Source organism: Phoxinus phoxinus (genome assembly GCF_949152265.1).
Source record: "Phoxinus phoxinus genome assembly, chromosome: 8".
NCBI classification, from domain to species: Eukaryota; Metazoa; Chordata; class Actinopteri; order Cypriniformes; family Leuciscidae; genus Phoxinus; species Phoxinus phoxinus.
In genome coordinates, this window is record NC_136883.1 from 33,108,779 (window position 1) to 33,133,627 (window position 24,849).

Below are 24,849 nucleotides of genomic sequence, written 5' to 3' on the forward strand. Positions count from 1 at the left end.
ACCATACTTTTGCCAAGTAAGACATGTTCCTGGATTAATATGTTCTGTTGATGATACATTTCCTGTCCAAAAGTTTTTCCTAACCCCCATCCCTACCCATAACTTATCTTATGAATAACACTGATGTAGAAGCACCGAACCCTGGTTGTAAGCCTAAACTTGACATAAACTGTAAACGTGTCCCTCAAATCTGATTGAAACGTTGAACATGTTGTACTTGGTGAAATCACTGGGCATCCAGTATGTGTTTTATACACACCCAACAGCTGGTTAGCAGAGGAGGTGGTGAGGTTGAACTGCTGCTCCAAATATTTGCCCAGGAAGGCAGCAAAGCCAGCGACAACGGCAATCTCCATACAGGCAGCTAAGACAATACATGTGAACACTGGGTTGGACAGCAGGTGCTTGGTCACCTTGGGAATAACTGGAGTGAAAAAGGAAGAGACAGAAATGAGGAGGGTGGAAGAGAGGCAGAGAGAGTTCTATAAGTGAGTCCAAAATACAGAGTAATGACATACTAGTCTAGTCTAAAACATTCACTAAATGTTAAGATTGACGTTAGTTGGACTTGAATGAAGAAACTGAAGATTTATGATGCAATCAACAGACATTCACTCTCTAATTTCCAGCTCCATGTCTAAAGTGCTGCAGAGTTGTGGCTACGTTCTGAGGAGCCGTCATTTTGATGGATTTATTTGACAGATGTGTCTGAAACATCATGACTGAGACTGCATTCGTACCAGATGGCAAAACCTTGAAAAATGCATTAACCACGTTGGACAAAACAGCTGCTACATTATGGCTGCACTGTCTTGAGAGTATGCCTTTAGCTTGTGCTGCCATGGCTACTGTGCTAGTAATGCATCATGTTAGCTAGTATGTAATCAGATCTTACATGATTGATGGCTGCCGTTGTACAAAATGAGAGCCTTACAAGTATAGAACAATACCAGCATAACAATTACTCTATTTACAGACAAACAGACGAGACACAAGAACGGCAGTATGGACCCAGAGAGTGACAGTTAGCATGTAAAAAGTCTTTCAGGCTGAAAAACTATAATAGTGTATCGATTATACTCAAATAACACTGATGCTGATTTTGAGGGAAATCTGGTATTTAAATAAATGTTGACCCTGTTTGCTTTCTTAATTCATGTTCCTATTCTTATTGGACATGCTTAAGCCATGCATGTTACTCAAAAAATACAAAAATAAAAATCATAATCTTTTATCAAAATGTAATGTAATCAATCAATTTTACAATCAACAGTAATTTTTTGGTTCAATGCATCATCAATCCTTCCAAAACATGTTTCTGTCTTCACTATGGTAAGTCTACTATAAGCGTTTATATTTGAGTCCTGACATGATGGTTTTCGAGGGACATTGCGTACATAAGTCGCTTACCATTGTGTGTCTCGTCATATTTGTAAATAGAGAAATGATGCTCCGGCTACTTTGGGCTATGTTGGTTGCCACAACGAGCGAGAAAGGTTGACATGGAGCAGCTAAATCTCCAGCCTCCGGGGAATCACCCGTTTAAAACAAACGCCAAACAGAGGAGAGACAGCTGGCAAAAAGAGAACGGCAGATCTCGTAATAAAACAAGAATCAACATTGGTTTGGCTTTTCAGAGATGGCGAGAACTGAGGGATTTGAAATGTTGTAAAAGTGACGGAGAGATTGGGTTTTTATTAGAGTAAGGTACTTTATTGAACAGATAAATTGCCATATGTAGCTCTCTAATGGCGCTTTTCCACTGCACAGTACCAGCTCGCCTTGGCTCGCCTCGCCTCGACTCGACTCGCCTCTGTTTGGTTTTCCACTGTGTAAAAGTTGTACCAGTACCTGCTTCCAGGTACTTTTTTTCGTATCACCTCCGGCGAGGTTCTAAGCGAGCCGAGGCGAGCTGAGGCGAGCTGAGGCGATACTAAAACGTGACGTGACACACGGGAGACTGCTGATTGGTCAGCGAGAATCGTCACTATTCACTGCGCCATCATTGCACGCGCCAGACGGAGTATCCTGAATAACCCCGGCATTTTTAAATAGTTTTGCCAGAGATTGCGTGATATACCCATTACTAATATTATGTAAAACAGCATACACTCGATTTCCTCCATTGTCCTGTGTGTGTGGGTAGCGGGTGTGTGTCGCGTCGCTATGACGAGCACCAGGTACTATTGTGGAAGTACTATGCAATGGAAAACGGAGCGAAACGCGAGCCGAGCTGAGTCGAGTCGAGCTGGTACTGTGCAGTGGAAAAGCGCCATAACAGAGTTCATTGGGAAGCATTATCTATTGTGAAGGGTCATTTATTATGGTTGTAGTGCTGGAATTTATTTTGAAGGAAGTACCGAATCTTTTAATGGGTAAAGCTACAGTAAAGTCTTCAGTTAGTCAGCATGAGTTCCTTTCCATTTAAACTGTTTTTATATATTGAATGAATGAATGAATGAAACCTTTATTGCCCCGAGGGGAATTTGTTTTACACTCATGGGAGCCACAATAAACATAAACACAACAAACATAGAATAAAAAAACAACAATAACACAGCAAATAGTGACATAGAATTATCAATTCAACAACTTAAGGAATCAATAGATAGATATATATTCAATAATACGCATCTAAAATGTTCAACAGCTTAAAAAAATCAATAAATAAATATATATTCAATATTCAATAATACACTTTTAAAATATATCTATGTACCCATAGATGATCCATTTAGCAGGTGATGATCCATATTAAGCCAAGTAGTGAATGTTTTATGAGCAGCAAGATAATCTCTCTCTCTTTTTTAGTTGTGATAAAAAAAACATTCACACAGTTACACAGACGTAAACCAGTTTTGTTTTTTAACCACTAGGGGGCCTAAAGTTACATAGTGTACCTTTAATATCTCACGCAGTGTTTGGCAAAAATACTCTTCAGAACATTTTTCCAGTGCTCCACCTACCTGGCTTCATTCTGGTATGTAACGGCCACTTTTCACAATCCAACTAATTCTCGAATTCTGTGGAAATCTGTGGTTTTCTACAAACTCCTGCGGGCGTAGATCCTGTGTGGGCCTGCTAATAAGTACGATTTAACTCTAATTGTCTAATTGCCTCCTCAATGTACCATTAAGTATAATTAGACTTTTAAATAGAGGAACATGTCCGGTACAGTTAAACGGATCTAAGCAGACCAAGCCTTCAATTTAACCTATGCATGCTATTCAAGAAAAAGACCACCATCAGTGTTTGTCACGAGCATTTCTTCTTATCCTTTAAAGACAAAAGTAACCTTACTCAGCCAAAGCAGACTAATCTCAATACGAGTGCATAGAACATCACATGGTGAATTTGGTTGTGTAACTGTGTATAGTGAGTAACTGGCACTGAGACCTCGGAGCTGTTGGCAGCAGGACAGGCTGTTGCTGTTGGGCTGGTGGTTCTGCAGGACTCCGTTGCTGGACTTGGATTTCTCATAATCCAGGGGTAGAGATGAGGGCAGCATGGCCTGTTCAATCTCAAGAACTCCCTCCAACTCCTTGTTGGGCAGAGACTGGGGGAACCCAAACATGAAGATGGACGAGAAGAAGAGTAAGGCACCGCAGAGGAGAAAGCCGCCCCACCACGCACCGATCCAGCGGGGGTCATCTGGAGTGATGTTCAGCTCAGCTGAGAAAAGCAAATACAGGGTGGTAAATGAATACATAAATAATATGTAGAGGAATGAAAATTCTCTCACATATGCAGTCAATTGTGAAAATCCACTTTTAAAACAGCAAAACAAACTACATGATGCAATTTACAGACATCGAACATCAACACTAGGCCATTGAGCCATTCAGTGTGTCTTATTCTGCTACAAATATTTGTCTAAAGAGATGTCATGGCTATTATCGATGCAATGGGTCGGGTGTAGCTGAATGCCTTACAAAAAATAAGTACACTTCAAGTTCAGTTTATTTTTTGTATACTTTGTATAAGTATACTAATGTCAATGTACTGTTAGTATACTTGTAAGTGTACTATTTCAATATCTGGGACTAAATTGGTCCACTTTTTAAGTGTATAAAAGTATACTTTAAAGTGTAACAGTAAATATTTTTAGTTCGTTCTGCAACTATACTAAAGTGAACTTATAGGTATACTTAGCAAATTTTTAGAAAGTACACATGGACATATACTCTCTTAGTAAACTACTAGTTTAGTAGTTTTATGCTGCAAGTATACTTGTACGTTTTCTTTAAGTGAACTTAATATCATACTTATAGTTTACTTTTTATATTTAAAAATAGTTTACTTTATAACTGAAACTCACTTGTGTCGATGAGCAGAACATCCACATAAAAGTTGGTACAGACAGATCCCAGGATGAAACCACACGCAGGTCCAAACACCAGTGTGGAAAAGAGTATACCTGAAATACAACAATACAAACCATCAGGAATCTTATTTCGGAAACATAAAATAGTAAAATTAAACATGCATAAATTGATGCTCATACATCAGTTACAAAGTAATTGTTGTTAAATGTGTTTATAATTATTTACAATTAATATTATATAAAATAAATATGATAAAAATATATATATTGTAAACAAATAATATAAAATTTAATTAAATTACAATGATATAAAAAAATATTTAAATATATAAAATAAATAATATAAATATATTATAAACAAATCATTTAACAATATTATATAAAATATAAATAACTGTAAATATTTAATCAATCTAAAAATTATTATTAGTAAAAGATCTAATAAAAGTCATTCTATAAAATCTATTACAATAGCAGGAAAATTATATTTTTTTCCAGCCACAAGGTGGCGCTCTCAACCCAAGGAAAAGTCTCATCTCATTTGCCATCAGAAATACATGAAGGAAATGTTTTTATTTGAGAAATGTTGCAGTGTTTATACAGTGTGAAGGTTTAATTTTTTCCTCGTTTTTCTCAAAATAACATTCAAACATGCAGAGGGTCACACGTCTTGATGCCAATGAAACAGTTATATGCAGTTATTTGAGGATTTTAAAGGTTCCAAGATAACTTGATGAAAATGTATTAAAAAGAAGTTTAATGAAGACTATGAATATTTAGTAATACTTAAAATACAATATAATAAGGAGGATCATTTAAACAAAACCTTCCCAAACTATCAGCTCAAGCTGCCTGAACAAATATTCAAAGTGAAGAATCAGAACTAAATTCCACATAGCCAGAGTAATTCACCAGTTCCTGACAGGTTTGCATACAAAGCAAGAATGGCAGAATGGAGTGACAGAGCTACGGACAGACGATGCAGAGCTGGCAGACATCTGGGGCACAAATCCCTATTAATATGCTGTCAAAAAGTGTGACAGCGGCCCAGCAATAGCCCTGTGGGTCACACGCAGCTTCTGAGATTATGAAGCCTTTATCCAGGCACTCTCATCAGCTTTCCCCATCCTCTGCCATTCTCTTATTAAAACACACACAATATTGTTTCATTAAGCAATGTGTGCTTAACGTGTGCCTGTGCTATCCCAAAAATTGGTCTTCCCCTCTGAAAATGTTCCCACCACAATTATTCAACAAAGAAAAAAATAAATAAGAGTAAATGTTCCAGTGAATGTGCCAAATGTGTTACGGACAAAGCAGAACTGCGACTGCAGGACTGACACTCAAACTCGGTTGTTATATATGACACCTCAGAGTCAACGGGGTACAGCTGGCTGAAAACACAAGAGAGCTGAAAAACACAAATGGTCAGCCTGTTACAGGTTGCTTGTGTCATCTTAGCACACATTGCAATGTTTCTGGATTGACAATCGTATTTAAATGTGCGATTGAATCCGACTGACAGTGATAATGGACAGTGAGTGATGAACGGAACAAAACAATACGATCCTGTGTGTCTGTGATCTGTGCATAAAGTCTTGTTATGCAAAATAATAGACCTGCCACTTTTTCTATGTAATGTGTCACTTTGTTGTTCATTTTATTACTAACTTTTCAAATCAGTGACTTTTTGCATATAAATGTACAGATTTTTAAATATAAAAGAGTTCTAAGCATGTTGGTTTACGATCTGTCTGTTACGATAAGACAGTGATTTATTTATGAATAAATAGGATAGGTAATTGTCATACTTGCTGTGTATATAATCCAAAAGATGAGAGGAAATGAGAATTTTAATGAACATGGGAACAGACAGTGAAACTGAGGGCTTAAATTGAGAATAATACATTTTTGGGATACATTTTTTAAATTCATTACTTAATTTTTTACCCAGCCCCATTTAAAACAAACATATGGAAGCCTGTTTCTGCCACAGAATAAAAAACAAAAAGGTAATTGCGACTTTTTATTTGACAATTCTGCCCTTTTTCTCCCAATTGCATGATATAAAGTCAGAATTGTGTGTTAAGTCAGAATTGCGTGATATAAAGTCGCAATTGCAAGTTATAAAGTCAGAATTGCGTGATATAAAGTCGCAATTGTGTTATAAAGTCAGAATTGTGTGATATAAAGTCGCAATTGCGTGTTATAAAGTCAGAATTGCGTGATATAAAGTCAGAATTACTAGTTATAAAGTCAGAATTGCGTGATATAAAGTTGCAATTGCGAGTTATAAAGTCAGAATTGCGTGATATAAAGTCAGAATTGCGTGATATAAAGTCAGAATTGTATGATATAAAGTCGCAATTGCGAGATATAAAGTCAGAATTGCGAGTTATAAAGTCAGAATTGCGTGATATAAAGTCAGAATTGCGTGTTATAAAGTCAGAATTGCATGATATAAAACTAGATAATAATTTGACTTAAAAATGTTTTAAAAATGTATAAAAAAATAAATACAAATAAATTATTGATGTTATAAGTTATAACAATTAAAAAATATTATAACAGATTTATAATGGATTTTATTTATACCACATAAATTTATACTGAACAAACAAGCCAAAACCAATCTTTTCACACCACTGAAAACTATCAACCTCAGACCTTTGATCAGTGAGCTGGAATTCGTAGAGTGCTCATACCGAGAAAATGTTCAGCCTCTTCACTGGAAAACATTACAGATCACACATTTTTTATTTTATTTTTTATTTTATTTATTTATTTAGAAAAGGGACAGTGTACATTAATTAACATTCATAAATGTAAATGTACCCAAATTAGCCCGAAGGCTAGTTTTCATTGGTAGTCCCTTTGCCAGGTGTTATTAGGCTCTAAGCTAGAAGAAAGGGTTAAACATTACAACAATATACTACAACAATCATAAAACTGGAACTTGTAAACATCTCTGTAAAATACAATTAAACGTATTATACAATAATAATAAAAAAAACTATATATATACACACACAATAAAAAATATACAGTATATATTGTTATGAGTTAAATATGACTGATTAGGTCTATAATAAAATTAATAATAAGATTAATAATAATAATAGGGGAGCAACATTAATGTTCACATTGTTGGTTATGAAGAAGCCATTTCTTAAGATTAAGCTTAAAAGAGTTAAGTGATGAACACTCTCTAATTGAGTGAGGAACAATATTCCACTGATGTGAAGCTCTATATGAGAAAACCGCTTGACCAAACGAGGTTTTCCTACGTGGAATAATACAATCCGCTCTAATTGCACCTCTTGTAATTCTGTTTTCAATAGATTTAAATTGAATAAAAACAGCCAGAGGAGTAGGAGCCAAACCATGCATAATCTTATAAACTAAACAGACATTTTTAAATTGTATTAGATTTTCCCAGTTAAACAAGTTATACTTATTTAAAATGTGACAATGATGAAAACTGAATTGTTTTTTATCTAAAATTTTAAGGGCTTGTTTGTATAGTGATTCTAATGGTTTTAGGACTTTCAGATGAGTATTTGACCAGCTTGTCAAACAATATGTGACATGAGAAAGAATCATAGAATGGAAATATATCTTTGCTGCCTCATTTGATAAACAATTTCTAATGAACCTAAAATTAACCAAGTTAAATTTAATCTTTTTGCAAACTTTTTTTATGTGGGTATTAAAACCAAGACAGGAGTCTAGATGTACCCCTAGATATTTACATTCTGAAACAACCTGTATTCTTTCTCCTGAAATAAAAATGTCCTGCTTTGTATCGGGCCTACGTCCTTTAGAAAAGATCATACAAACTGTTTTTGACACATTTAACCTCAGAAAACTCTGATTGAGCCAGGATGTAACTTTTACCATGATGTCTGTCAAATTTTTTGCAACCTCTTCTGCATTTTTACCATGTGTAAAAATGACTGTATCGTCAGCGTACATTAAGATATTACATTGTTCACACTGCTTGGGCAAATCATTAATATACATGCTAAAAAGAATTGGGCCCAGTATGGACCCTTGTGGAACACCAGTTGTTAGACCTAAAAAATTTGATTTAAAATTATCAATTTTTACTAATTGGGAACGGGAAGAAAGATAAGATCTGATTAAGTTTACAAAATGTATAGAAAAATTAAAATCATACAGTTTATGCAAAAGGTTATTATGGTTTAGAGTATCAAATGCTTTCTGTAAATCAAGAAATACAGCCCCTACCACTCCACCTTTATCCATTAATGCTTTTACCTTTTCTGTAAAGTAACATATTGCAGTTTCTGTTGAGTGATTTGCCCTAAAACCAAATTGCATCGGATGTAGTTGGAATGAACTGTTATTAAGATGATCAATAATTTGTTTGGCCACTAGTTTTTCAAAAACCTTTGATATTGTAGGTAGGACACTGATGGGCCTATAATTACAAGGTAAGCGAGTGTCACCTCCCTTAAAAATGGGAGCCACAACCGCTGGTTTCCAAGAACTAGGGAATATTCCTTGATCTAATGAACTGTTAATGATATGTGTTAGAGGGTTGATTATTGAGGAACTAATTTGTTTCAGCAAGAGTGTGTCCATACCATAAATATCCATAGCCCTTGAGGACCTCAGAGATATGACCACTCTTTCAACCTCTAACTTAGTTACTGGTCTTAATACCAAAGCTGTGTCACTAGCATTAATTGTTTGTAAATAAGGTTGTTGTACCGTAAAACTTTGGGCTATTTTATCCACTGACTCAACAAAATAGTGATTAAGGGCCTGTGCCACATCAATCGGGCTTTGTAGAAGTGTATTATTAATCTTTAATTCAATTAGACTTGTTTTAATATTATTTTGACCAGTCAATTTTTTTATCTGTCTCCATATTATTTTTGAGTTACCATAAGCGTTTTCGATAATTTTGATAAAAAAATCTGCCTTTGCTTTCCTTAATGCTCTCACTACCTTATTTCTTAACATTACAAATTTAATTCTGTCATGGACCATCTTTGATCTTGTCGTTAATTTTAAAGCATTATCCCGTTCCTTCATTAGTTTTTTTATATTGTCGTTAACCCAGGGGAGGGACTGCTTCTTGTACTTGTATTTCATCTTGATTGAAAAATCACTAATTGTAGATTGTATCTTTTCTGTAAAGATCTGACTAGATATTTCTACATCTATATTAGATGATACCAAATCTTCCCAATTCGTATTTTCAATTGCTGATTTAAACTCGTTTTGCTTATTTTTTGGAATACCGAAGAATTCCTTATTACTGGCATATGTAGTAAATCGTTTGCTCGTTAATTTTCTAGAAATAAGCACCATATTATGGTCTGACAACCCTGTTATCATATTATATGACTTTATAATTCTCTCTGGTCTGTTACTAAATATTAGGTCAATCTGAGTACTAGTGCTGTTTGTTATTCGTGTTGGACCTCTGATCAGTTGGACTAAATTAAAACCATCAACGACTTGCTTAAGCTTCTTCCTTATAGATGTGTCTTCCCAATTTATATTAAAAACACCCATAACAATCACTTCCTTCTTAAAATCACATTGACATAATACGTTCTTAAGTTCATCATAAAAACTGTTATTTAAAGCAGGTGCTCGGTAAATAACTATAAGAGTAAAAGACATCTGAGGTGATAAAATCATATTTAAACCTATACATTCTAGATCAATACGATTTTGCCATATAATCTCATTACAGCGGATAGTGCCTCTCACATAAATCATTACGCCACCTCCTTTCTTTTCAATTCGATCCTTCCTATAGAAATCGTAACCCGGGATATTTATAGCAGCTGATGGAGAATTGTCATGAAGCCAGGTTTCCGATAAACAGAGAAAGTCTAAATTAGATTCTAATAATATATGGCTAATCTGATCACTTTTTGATTTTAAACTTCGTACATTAAGGTGTCCACCTAATACACCCTTCGGTTTTACATTCAGATCCCAAATAATTCTAGAATTGTTTACAGTTTGAAAAACTTTAAATTTCCGATTTTTTTGTATTGCTCTGTTCACCACTGCACGCCTCTTCTTATTATCATGTACATCAAGTTTATCGTTCAACTCCACATCGCGTGAACCTGAATCCGCGGCCGAGTGCAGACGGTCACTGCCCCCGACCACAACCCGAGAAAGCGCCGTCTTCGACACAGAGCAAATCCACACTGGCTCCACCGTCCGCGAATCCACCGATGGTTGACCGTCAGCCGACACCAATACGCGTGTCGAGTCAACGGATCGAGCCCGCCACTCGTCCGCCAAAGCCCCCGGGGCACCCGACGGCAACGACAACTCTCCACTCCACGCGCTCCGCTCCAGACGTCCACCAGGAGCAACGCCCGCCATCCAAGCCAGATCGGCACCGAAGCCCAGCCGGGCCACCACAGGATCCCCCACGAATCCCGGACACAAAATGTAAGGTTGCTGTCTAGTTTCAAAACATGAGTAGTCTCTGAATGAGCTACATACCTGAGTAGTGGTAGAGTTGCTGATGAAATTGTCAACAATGCTTCCCTCATCTGTTGCAATGGTTGGACCAGGGCACTGGTGAATGTCCCCGGACAAAAGTAAACAGATGGCTATTATCACAGCATTATTATGTAGTTGTTTATGCACTGTTCCTCCCAGTTTTCTTCGGTAAAACCGACGTGTAGTTAAGAAGGTAATCGTGAACGCATACTCTCCATATCCAGAGAAGCAATTTATCATGTTTGTTTGTTTATAAAAGATCCCATGTTCATAAATGTTTTTTGTTTTTTTTAAATCTATGTTATTATGAGACTGTTTAAATGAAACATTAACTGGATGGATAAACTTTAAGATTATCGTATATAGTAACAGAGCAGCGACCACACCCGATCGACCAGCCGCCATCTTGGTCCATTTGGTTCTTGTCACACATCAAAATGTAAATGCATCTTTAAAGAGAGTCACGCCCCAAACCCACAATCAAACCCACAATCAAACCCACAATCAAACCCACATACCAAAGACACGTCATATCTGAGCCCTGCCTCTGCTTTTCAGCGTCAGATGGATGGAGCTGAAGCCACGTTCAGGTCAGTTGCCCGAGGAAGAAGCTTTACACCACACCGAGCCAGACTTACAACAGATGTGGCTCACTATCCTCCAGCAACCAATTAATGAGTCTTTCTGGAAAAAATGAGTCACTTTCCCCAGTCCCTACAACATCTCGGATCAAAGCAAGAGTTTAAATGTGTGTGTGTATGAATGCTTGTTTGTGAGGACGGTTTCCTGAGCTTCTAGCCATAGGTGAGCGTACTCACACACTGCAAAACGCAAGTCCCACTCAAAACCGCAACCACAAGGTCTGTTCTAAGTTTACAAATTAAGTTTTCAAATAGGAACAGGTTGTTGTGAAATGTTTTCAGCGTCGATAGAAATTACTGCTTACTGACAGCTCTAAGAATCCAACCGTGGACACATTTTTATATATATATATATATGTAATATTAATTAAAACTTTGTTAAATGAGTGTTTTACTGAATTTTTGCTCAAATAAATGCAGCTTTGGTGCATGCATGGAGGATATATATATACGTTTGTGTGTGTGTGTGTGTGTGTGTGTAAATATATATATATATATATATATATATATATATATATATATATATATATATATATATATGTGGTCTCGTCTGGCCAAAGACCATTGTTCCAGAACCCCCCTCTCTGTCCCTCTCTCCCTCTACTGTATATATAATCAGTCTGTAGTGTTTCAAAGTGATTTGCGTAATTGAAAAAACTGTGCATAAAAACACCAATAAAACCATATGGAGGATTCACAAGAAACCGCTGCACAGTTTCCATCCCAGCTGTTGGCCAGTAGAAAGCACTGCATTGTTTTTACGGTGAGTTGCCTAAGAGACGGCGTGTGTATGTTTGCATGTATGCTGATTTCTCTTAGCAACGGATCAGCACTGTCTACCCTCACAGGAAACCTCAAAAAGACAGCAAAAATCTTGCAATCACCTTTAAAGAATTGCGACAGTTAGCTTGGTCTGAGGACCCTACCACAGTGAGAAGAGAAAAACTTTCCATCGTCTGCTTCAGAATGTACTTCCTCTATATACAGGAAGAAAACAGTAAAAGGTTTTGTGATTGAGAAGCATCATTTCTTGGGAAACAAAAATAATATTGATCTCAAAGCGTCACTTCTTGGGAAACAAAAATAATATTGATCTCAAAAAGGTTAGATGGGACCTAAAAAGGCCTAATAAGAATTTGGCACATTATCTATCTAAGTGGAGATAATCTGATGGTTTAAAGGTAAAAAAGGAAAAAGAAAAAAAGAGGTGATACATATAGTGTTAATCACTCTGTTCACCTTTCTGCTGAATCTCCCAAACTGTCTCTTATTCTGAGTGTCCTTTCATTTTTATTTCTCATGGGGACATATAACATAAATAGGGTGAATAAAAACCTCCTGACTTCCATGAACACAAATCTGGGCCTTTAGTCACTGGAGGGATGGACTACTTCCTGCATCCTGTCCTCTAATCGTCAATGTGTAGGTAATTAAGTCCAATTTACTGCTTAGTACAAATTCTATGGTAAGCATTTTTACATTTATGACTTAAATCTTCATTAAAGCAAAGAGCAGGTATTAAAATGGCATGCTGGGTAAGGTCCATGATTCACTTAAATACCTTTGAAACTGGGTTTTCTTCCAGGAAGTCTTGTTTGGGTACCAAGGAAAACATTTACATTAGTATGCGTAGCCTATTCCACCGGCACGTTTTAACATCCTGTAGAGCACGCTTTCAGCAAAATCTCAACAAAATGGGATAATTCTGCCTTTTATTGCTTGAAATGTCTTTAGAGTACAGAAAATAATGACATTTACTGATAATTACACATATATCAGCTAAGTACCCTTCAATACTCATGTTAAGGGAGGAAATCCTTTATAAAAGCATTAAAATAGTAGGCAAATTGTGTCTGCATACTTTTGAATACATTCTAAATATTCTGGGTAACACTTTATTATAAGGTTTCATGTGTTAATATGAGTAAATATATGAACTAACATGAACTAACAATGAGCAATACATATGTTACAGTATTTATTAATCTTTGTTCACAGTGCATTAACTTTTGTTAACAAATACAACTTCTGATTTTAATAATGTATTAGTAAATACATCCATCCAACACATTAGTAAAATATCAAGAAATGTTCATTATTAGTTCATGTTAACTAATGTAGTTAACTAATGTTAACTAATGACACCCTATTGTGAAGTGTTACCAACATCTGGAAAAAAGTTGTTAAAAAAATGCAAGTCAGACAGGAAATGCGTACGAGCATTTCAATATTTCTAATCATTATTTTGCAAGCAGAAATTCCCATAATATGTAATAACACAATTTAGTTGTCAGTGCATTAAAAACATATGGCAGTGGAAGTTAGAAGACTTGAGGTGTAAAATGTCAGCAAAAACACTATAATGTGTTAGATTATCTTACGGGACAGTATTATATGACAGTATCGCACTATAGCTAACACTGTATTGCATTTAGGGTGATTGACAACATACATAATATTCAATATTCTTAGTTAATATTCAAAACAATTGCTCAATTTTATAAAGATTTGAAAACAAGCGTTTTTTTTTTTTTTGTACATCACACAACAGACCGCACACACACAACACACATCCCAGCAGTTCTTCAGCAGTTATCAATTCAATCTTACTTTCAGCGTGAGACAGAAAAGATAAATATGCGAAGTGCAAAGAAAACAAAGTCGAGAATTAAGGCCGCTCTCACAGAAATAGTGAGAAAACTATGGGTTTCTCACACTGATGACATTGCTAAACGTGTTAGAAAAAGCTGTAAAGTTGTTAACCCAAGATCTATTTATTCCCTGGTTGCATGTTTCATACAGTTCCTGCTTTACTCTGGGTTAGTAATATAAAAATAATTTGTCACCAAAATTTTGTGATGCTAGTTCTACTGCAACAAAAGTAGCCCAAAAAATATCCCAGTGTTTTTCTCCATCGGGCGGGCAAATTCTCCACTGAATTTGTATGTCCGGGGGTGTTAGAACACCGAAATAATGCGTACGGGGGCGGAAACCAACCCGCACATTTTTTTTTTTACCCGCAACAACAACTTGTATACGTGATATATTTTAAATTAAAGCAATATTTTATTTGATTTTAGCACAAAAACTAAGTCTGCATGATATATACGGGTACCATAACATTATCAGTTAAGATCTTGCACCCAGCGCAATTGACTTTGTACGCCGATGCATGTATCATTCCTATTTTGCACCCGACGCACAGCGAACTTTTCCCTCCACAGTCGGTAAATTAGGGAATGAACTTGCGCTCGGGGGCGGTTGTTCCGGCGCAAACGTTCCCTGGTGCTATTTTGAAGTGTCAGAAAACAATTCCGCCACAGACAGTGGCGTGTTATTTAGATGCTATTTTAAGGGCGCATGCTTGGTCATAATGTAGCGTGTGCACAACGCACATACACTTTGCTTCTTTGATCTACACAGACGCAGCAGTTCCCATTTTTGAAAACCATTCATAATTACAAGGAAAATATTACCACACGAGGGAAATCATTGTGGTGTCCATGAAGATGTGAAAAAGGCATAAATCTAGCTTACACATTTACCCAAATTATTCAAGCTAATTGTAGTAATGACGGATCAAACCTGTTTGATCAATAGTGGTAAGACACAACGGTATAGAAGGACATCTGACAAAGTGGGTTGTCCATCAAGAACCAGGAAACAAAATTCTGAAGACTGTGAAATCACCTTTACTATCATGTAAGTTGCGTGCGCCTGCAAACCCGCTGTTATAATAGCAATCTGCCATGGAACAAGCGCGCCTGCTCTTAAAGGGAATGTGAGAGGACGCTTTATTGCACGTTACGCCCAAACCACACCTATGAGTAATGAAGCAACTTCAGACCAACCCATTTTAGATTTGCACCGGGCGCAAGAGTAATTTATCCCGCCGGTATAATAGCAACAGCGCCCGAGATCCGCCGACAAAGTTACGTGCGTTTAGCGTTTGATACTTGCATTTCAGATCGTTAAAATAGGGTCCTTACCTTTATTTGTTAACAGATTTCAGCTTTTTTCTTTTTGTTAAAGGAAGATCACGCTACAACAATTTCTTAACAGTACAAAGGAATTAGTTGAGCTTCGGTCAAGAGTTTTTTTAAAATGCTCCTTATAACCTGCTGCAACAGACTTTTTAGTACCTACTGTATAATCCAGAATGAGTTTACAAAGCAACTCCACCTGTGTGCATAATTCCACTTGATCTTACACAGCATACACACACACACACACACACACACACACACACACACACACACACACACACACACACACACACACACACACACACACACACACACACACACACTGTTTACATCTGACATCTGTTACATCTGATATACTGATAGAGCATTCAGTTAACAGATAAACATGTAGGCTACACTGATCAATGTGTTCTACCTTAATTCAGAAACAATAGTCTGAGTTGTGTGGTCTCAAACTGTTGCCTAGAAATATAACCCTCCGGTGACAAAGTGTCTGACCTATACAAGAATGTTTTCGAGGTAGTCAAAAATGGAAAGCAAACATGAGCAAGTGAATGAGGGCTTTCCTGCTCATTTTTACAGTGTGTAACTTGTGCCCTTTAGAGTCTGCTGACAGACTGAGAAAAACATCCACAGTGACACTGAAGCGATTGGACTAGACATTTTTGCACCGAAGGAACGCAATAATTACACCAACATAAAGTCAGTTCATTTTCACTTTCTTTTCCCCGTTTCAGAATGTGATTGTACATGACTTCCATTTTCTGTATAGGGGAAATCAAAATTGCTGCAACTTGTAACAGCATCAGTTCAACCAATGAACAACAGAGATAAAATCACTCTCAAACGTAAGTGACCACTATTATTAAATATTTTTAGAGCTATTGACTGATGTTGAATGCTGAAGGAGTCAGTCAGTCTCTTAACAGAAGAAAACTATAAGAAATTCAGGTCAAGCAGTTATAAGGATAGCATAGGACGAAGTCTCGCAATATTTTGGAGATGAAAAAAGGAATTCTTAACAGTATATTGCAATATACGATGCGAATCAAATATAACCCCTACATTTTTTTTATTTAGTTTGGAACTCCAAATCAGAGCCATCAGCGGTTAAAATTAGTGAACCAGCTTTACACGAAGCTGATGAGGAGAGCCAATAAGCAAGACCTCTGTCTTATCACTATTAAGACACAAAAAGTTTCGGGTCATCCATATTTGTATCTCAGAAATACAATGTGAGAGAAAAGAAACATTCACGTTTTGACCAGGCTGAGTATCTGAGTATCATAAATCTGAGTATCATCTGCATAAAAGTGATAATTAAGCCCAAGTGATCTTAAGAGCAATCCAAGTAGAAATATATACATGCGATATAGTAAGGGGCCTAAAATTGAACCCTGAGGGAGACCAGTAGTGACATAGCCAATCTCAGACTTGAAACCACTCAATAACAAACTTGCGGCGATCAGAGAGATAAGATCTAAACCAGGTTAAAACTGTCTCAGAAACACCAAAGACAGTTTCAAGTCGGTTGAGTAAGTGGTTGTGATTGACAGTATCAAAAGCGGCACTAAGATCAAGAAGTATAAGGATGGAGAGAGAACCAGAATCTGAAGCTATTAACAGATCATTGGTAACCTTGACCAAAGCTGTCTCTGTACTATGGAGTTTACGAAAACCAGACTGAAGGGGCTCGAAAAGATTATTAACAGTAAGATGATTGTGCAGATGCAAACCCACAACTCGTTCTAGTGTTTTTGCCAGATAGGAGAGGTTTGATATGAGGCGATAACTATTTATATTGTCCAAATCAACATTATGCTTTTTTGAAACCGGTGTTACAGCAGCAGTTTTCAATGCTGCTGGTACAACACCAGAGCGCAGAAAGTCGTTGATAATGCTGAGAACAGCCAGACACAAAGTTAAAACAAGATTTAAATAAGCTTGTTGGGAGGGGATCGAGCATGTAAATAGTGTCTTTCATACGTGATATCTCCCTAGTAAGCAACTCAGTCAATGTTGAAGAGGAAACGTGTAGCATGAATTAGGGTATATGGACATTATCAATTTTGATGATATTAATTTGATGGATGGATGGATATGGATGGATGGGGAGATGGATGGATGGATATGGATGGGGAGATGGATGGATGGATGGATGGATATGGATGGGGAGATGGATGGATGGGGAGATGGATGGATGGATATGGATGGGGAGATGGATGGATGGGGAGATGGATGGATGGGGAGATGGATGGATGGGGAGATGGATGGATATGGATGGGGAGATGGATGGATGGATATGATAGGGGGATGGATATGATAGGGAGATGTATGGATGGGGATGTATGGATATGGATGGGGATAGATGGATGGATGGATATGGATGGGGACGGAAATGGATGAGGATAGATGGATGGATGGATGGGGAGATGGTTGGATGGGGAGATGGATGGGGAGGGGGATGGATGGATGGGGAGATGGATGGATGGATGGATGGGGAGATGGATGGATGGGGAGATGGATGGGGAGATGGATGGATGGATGGGGAGATGGATGGATGGATGGGGAGATGGATGGATGGATGGGGAGATGGTTGGATGGGGAGATGGATGGATGGATGGATGGGGATGGATAGATGGATGGATGGGGAGATGGTTGGATGGGGAGATGTATGGATGTATATGGATGGGGAGATGTATGGATGGATGGGGATGGATAGATGAATATGGATGGGGATGGATGGAGAGATGGATGGATGGGGAGATGGTTGGATGGATATGGATGGGAGATGGATGGATGGATATGGATGGATATAGTAAATAAATAAAGAACGTACAAACAAATGAACAAATAATGAAGTAATGAAAGCAAAAATACAGAACATTTACAATTGTTATATGATATCCTCCTGATCAAATGTATGTGACCCTTCTCTTGACGTCTCCCCTGCTGTTCAAATACATCAAACTGTCTGTCACTCACAGTCTAATGCTACACGCCACTGACCAGAGGGCTGTCAATCTGAATCTAAGCTCAGATGTTGACGCTGTGTTTTTGACAAACCTATCAAAGATTGTACTAGATTATTTTTTTTATTTTTTTTACATTGTCAGCCTCAATCTCAAACATGAAATGTGCAAAAAATGGCTAAGCCTATGTATAAATAAAGAAAATCTGTGTATGTAATGGAGCCGCAGCCATGTCAAAGCGAAACTGGTCAAACCCAACAACCCAGTGCAAACAAATAATTTTAAGGTGAAACCAATGCAAATGTGTGCTTTCCCTATTGTGCATTACACACAAATGCACAAAAACACACACATTTTTTTTGAAGGACGTTCAGAGGCCAGGAGGCTTTTGGTTTCTGTCCAAGTGGTTAGGACTGTTTGGTTTTCCCAGGGCATGGGAGGAATTTTCTCAAATTCCTTGTCTAAGACCTTTTCTCTGTCTGGCATCTGGAACACGTAGTGAAAAAAGGTGAAAAGGCATAAGCAATCCCTCAGATTATATAATTCACAACCTGCTTGACACACACATTCTGGTTTTATCTGAAAATGGATTTCTATTTTAGACTATCCAGGCTGTTTGATGCTTAAAGATTTATGAGTCAGCCATCTATAAATAAAAAAACCCTGAATGCCCACAGATGATAATAATGATTATGATTGTATGTTTATGCAACTTGTCATGTGACTCAAAACATGGATCTCGGAAATACAGCGGATTATTTTGCTCTAGTCAGATAAGGTGAACCTGTCCACTGCTTGTCAGTGTTTGATCGACATGCCTCATATTATCAAAGCGACAGCGAGGAATGAATGTTGGCATTCAACATAGAAATGTATTCTCTGCAGGGGAATCAGAGTTTATTGTCCATCCGAGAGATTGCGAGGGGTCACTGAATGTTCTCCTCTTTTAACCAGTCCTGGGAAGACTTGCTTCAGGTCAGTTCACGCATTTTATTTTAACAACCAGTCACCATGACAGCATCTGTGGGCTCCTTCGTCTTTGCTATTCTAAATTGTTTTCAAGAGATACACAAGAAAACACACCCGAACATCTGAATAGCTTTTACAGACTGACCACAAACTATAACTTACTAGGGCATTGTAATACAATCTGTAATTAAGTTAAAGGTACAGTAAGCGATTTCTGAGAAACGCTGTTGAAAGAGAATGACAACACACTTGTGGCCAATCAGCAGTAGAGGGCGTGTCCACTCATGATGGGAGAGGAGAGAGTGAGCAAGAGGGATTTGAAGAAACTGTAGAAAGTGAGATGGCTGAAAGACATTTCAAAAGAGAAAAGCTCAGAGGAATATCACTGGTAAAAGAAGGGTTATGATCAGGCAAGAGCTTTAGGACCCGCATTAATATTAGAAAAGCTTTCCAGCACTGGAGAGACCCAAGCGGGAAGACCTGAAAACGGATGCAGAGGTTGGGTTGTTATGCTGTTAGTGACTAACAACGAACTCGTGTGTGTTTATTTTTTGTTCTTCCTCTTTGCTTTTTTTTGTGAAGCATTATTTTGCTTCGCTTCAGCCACAATAAAGAGACATCCACTCTTGGATTGCATTTTTTGCATTTGGGGGCGGAGCAATGGAGGGAGGGGTGTGTTTGTTTGGGTTGATTTCAAATAACAACAGTGTTTCTCATAAATCACTTTTTTTTTTATTAACATTTAACTTTTTGTTGTTAACAAATTTAAACTTTTATTTTTGTTAAATAAAGATCACACATTTCAATCACATCAGAATTCCATTAAACACACAAAAAAAATGTATAAAATAAATGCAGCCCTCATGGTTAAAAAAACATGTGTATATACACTGTTAAACAACTTAGCAGACAAAGTAAATAAAATAGTGAGACTGTTTTGGCCATAGCTGAAGAAACACCCATATATGGTTATGCAGAACACATGAAGAGGACAAAAAAAGCTTTGATAAGTCAGATAATCCTTTAATCTATTTGAGCCACAGAATTTAGGGTCCCAACAGCCAAAATGGGAGTAGATGCTTATAGATTATGCTGTGTTTCATTATTGCTGATGATGATTATGCCATGGGTGAATTGTAATGAAACATCTGACATGAAATGACAACAATTTAGTATTTTAAAAGGAGATTAAAGGAGGTCAAAAATGAACATCTAACAAAATAAGGTTCTGTAGTATTTGCAACATGACTAGATTAGTAGTTAGCAATAAACAAATCAAAATCAGAGATATTCTACTATGACTCAAAACCAATCTCAACTATGAGGCAGCATAAGACGCTTAGAGCGAGTGTCTTTTTTGGAACATTGTGGGTTATCAGGGATCATATGTTAATTAACTTCCTCTCATTAAATCGACAGTGTTTCAGTTCTCCACCATATTGACCTAAATAATCATCACAAAGCCAAAGAGAGTGAAAGCAGGAGTCAAATTCAGTTAAATGCTTACTGTTATAAACTTAAAGACAATGCCAAGCAAACAAATAGTGCTTCCTGAGCCAATTATGTGGGAACAAAGCCGAGAGCAAAATGCATGCGTTACAACATACAGCATAATACTTAAAATTGACCACTTTTAATCCTAAAAGAAGCAACATATTGTGCAGTAAAAGCCAGGAAATATTACCAAGAAACTAATAACTGTTTAGTGAAATGTATGTACTGTATAGGCTATTCCAGAGACTTAGACTAAGCATTAGGAAATCGTTATACATTATATATACTAAGGCATAATGTTCTTTATCTAATATTCATGCAGTTTAACACTTCTTGACTAATGCCATGGTGGGATATAAACCTATTTTAAGGTTAAGACCTCACATTAGACTTCGGTATGAAAGCTGTTGACTCTTTAATGCATTGCCGCTTCAGTGCTGAGCACTGTAGCCTGAAACCGCAACAAATAGCACACAGACTATTGCTGCAGGCAAGCATATAATAGTAACAGCAATTATACTTGAGAAATGGGGTCTTTCAAGGATATAGATATGGTTAGGACCACAAGTGCTCTGCGCATCCAAAGAAAACACTGTTTAAAATGAACAAAACCTATTCTTTTATTAAATTCCGAGTGTTTCATTCAAGGATATTTTGAATGCAAATATAAGCAGGATATGTTTGAACAACATATAATGTGATTATACAGTAAAGATGGATCACATAAAAAAGAAAACATTATTAAAAACACTATGCACCCTTTTAAGCTTTGCTATATAAACCTCTCTAAATGGTCCAGAGGGGAAAAAAAACTATTGTAAAAACCCTGCTTCCTTTGAACCCTGATTTGATTTTTTACTACAGCTCATATTAGCTAGGCTATATTTAATCAGTCGGCCTGAAAAAATACAGCTATGTGCTTATCCTGGCCTATCAGTATTACAAATCTCCAACATCTTCATCAGCTTAGCACACACACTTGGAAAAGATGCAGTGTGCCACCAACATCGCAGTCCAATGTTAACCTTAAGTCAGTGTTTGCAGGAAAAAGATAAGCCTGCCTTTTGAAGAAAGATAGAAATCTGCAACTGTGCTCTTTCTTTGACTCACTTCAAAAGATCCCAAACTACCCTGGGGTGGCAAAAACCAACACAATGCAGGGTTATATGTTCACACACAAACAGATGCCAGAATTTGAATAGATGAAACATGCTCTTGTGGAGATTTTTGTGTGTGTACATGTGTGTGAATGATGATGTGGTCAAGAGCCATACCATGTGATTCAATCTTTTCCAGGGATAATAAGTGGAAAAAACGATCAGTTGATAAATTTCTATATTAATGCCTAATTTCATAAAAAAAAAAAAAAAGCAAAATACCAAACCGAACAAAGACAGAACCCCCAAAAAACAAAAAAATATGTAAAAGGGAACTAATAATGAATTTCTCTGCCTGTTCTCCATCATTGCACTTTCTTTGTAGCAGTTGTTTGTATAATAGTAGCTTGTGGCAGTTTCACATAACCACAAATAAGATAAAATTATAAAACCAGGGCTAGCATGTGTGCAAACAGACCTGTCTGACTGTTTATATTGCACCACAAGGGGAGGGAGGGGAGGGAGGGGGGAGAGAGAGAGAGAGAGAGAGAGAGAGAGAGAGAGAGAGAGGGAGAGAGAGAGAGAGAGAGAGAGAGAGAGAGAGATAGATAGATAGAGATAGAGATAGAGAGAGCAAAAAATGGAAAAGGCATAGAGAAAGATGAAGTGACAGATATATTCATTAGAGAGAGAGAAGGCCAACAGTTATGTCTTGGCCACTGGCACAACTAGCATACTTTGGCTGCTGTGTCAGATGTTTCCTTTGGGCTAAGAGCCAGAAACACAAAGAGCCCTGCGAGCAGATAAGCAGACCGAGGCCTTGAAGGAGCAGCAGGCCTGATGTCTCCATGGGCCTATTGGTGAAGAGCTGCAGCTGCACTGGAGGAGTATTGACTACAGCTGGTCCACCTTTCTTCAGCATGTGCCTTGGCCTAATTACCAGTATGACGGTGCCAACAGCGGGTCTCCAGACACTTCCAAGCTGCATCCAGAGAGGAACCAGGCCACTGGATAAAGAAGACCCTTAGAGCAAAGCATGCCTGCTATCTGAATTAGGCGCTGATTGTAAAGCATCCGGAAGGGAAGCGGTAAACAGAACAGATCTGCAAAGTATAAACTTTAGTATTGGTATAAAGTTGCAGTACTGAGCTTTCAAATAAACATGACTGTGGTGAACTGAATTAAGGATGAATTGTAAATACTATCTGATGTCCTGACTAATGGGGTCCGATATGGGATGTTTATTGCCAAATGCCATTGCTGATATCTAAATATGAGCGTGGCACATCGCTGCTAAAATGGCTATATATAAAGATAGTACTTTAATGAAAACAAATAAAACATCTACAATTCAAAATATATTAAAATAGAAAATAGATGCAGCCTTGGTGAGCATAAGAGACGTGAATCCGAGAATCTTTTTATAATACCAAAATGGCCAAAGTATTCTTGATTTATTGGCCTGACCAATATTTCAATACATTCATATTTCAATTTAGCCATAGTCAGAATTGATTTTATTCAATCACTCTAAATACTTCTCTATTGACTTCAACTGTGGATAAATTGGACTGTGGTTGGAAACCTGAGCTGTGTATTATCTCAGAGGTGCATAATGTGCAATCCCATTCTGGAACAAAGAGCTTGTGTTTCTTTCAGAGCATAGCAAAATAGAGGACATCTCCGAACAATCAATAATATAAGAGAACACTGAATGCAATAATTACAGCCAACCCTTATTGATCCACACCCATTTAATTAGACAATCTTATCCGGCACCTCAAATAAAAGTGCTGAACACACAGAAGCGGGTTTAGAGAGCTACTACTTACAAACCACTCAATCAATGAGTCCAGGTATTTACACTAATGCCAGGGGCAGCATGAATCTGTAAGAACAGGCTATTCTAATCAAATCATCCCTGATTTGAAGTGCCAATGTTCCAGTGAAAGACAATGAGGGATGTCGTGCCTTAGGAGGCACTGAGCATCTCAATCCGATAGTTTCAAGGCCAGATTGCAGATCAGACAAGCCACTGATGTGTTGTATTTTATAATGCCACCCTCCCCCTATGTTTTTCACCAGCACCAAAAAAAAAAATCCGCTTTGTAATCAGCAGAGACCCAGTCTTGTGACCCAGATTTCAGCAGTGACGGGTTATCAAGGTCATGGGGATTGGTGAGTTAGTGGAAGATGATGCAGCTTGAGGACCACCAAGGTTCAGCTCTCTGGACCTCATGAGATATTCAGAGATGCCCCGCTTGAAACATGCCCAATTTTAGAACTTTCCAAAATACTATCTCCTGTGACGTAGCTGCACTCAGGCCAAGTGCTCTATATTGTAGGTTCACTGACAAAAAAAAACCTGTAATTTGTGTCAAAGTCTGTCTAGTCACACAATGTACTTGGGCACTTCAGTCAGACTAAAAAAATATATATTAATGTCATTGCACAAGGTACAAAATATCAAACCAACAGGCATTTAAAAAAAAAACAATCAATCAATCAGTCAATTTAGGCTGAGCATCTCAAAATTAGCGTGTTAGGTTTTTAATGATTGTGTAGACTTGGAATTTTTATCCCTGTTGTTGTTGAATCACGGTAGCGAACACTAGTTTTCCCCAAAAGATCTCTTATTCGTGCTGTTTGGCAAGATTCCGTGAAAAAGTTTCCACTTTTATTTTCCTTTTACGCCCCGAAGAAGATATCAAGTTCGTTGAAATCCATCCTCGTTCACTTAAGTCAGCTTTGACGAAACTCCTCTCAGCTAGCGCGTCTTTTCAAAGTGACTAGCAGCCTTGTCACCTGACCTGAATACTGCACACTGATTCGCTAAAACAGACTTTTCGGGTCTAAAAC

The 24,849-nt window shown here is 37.4% G+C and overlaps 1 protein-coding gene across 1 annotated transcript in view; it reads right to left on the reverse strand.

Annotated features, from left to right (window-relative positions):
* Window positions 1-24,849, reverse strand: part of slco3a1a (solute carrier organic anion transporter family member 3A1a) — a 54,338-nt gene that overhangs the window by 7,399 nt on the left and 22,090 nt on the right. Inside the window, exons 3-5 of the mRNA XM_079621675.1 lie at window positions 4,319-4,417; window positions 3,397-3,672; window positions 260-424 (exon numbers count right to left, since the gene is read on the reverse strand). Coding sequence (XP_079477801.1) covers window positions 260-424; window positions 3,397-3,672; window positions 4,319-4,417 — 540 coding nt within the window. The remainder of the gene's footprint in view (window positions 1-259; window positions 425-3,396; window positions 3,673-4,318; window positions 4,418-24,849) is intronic.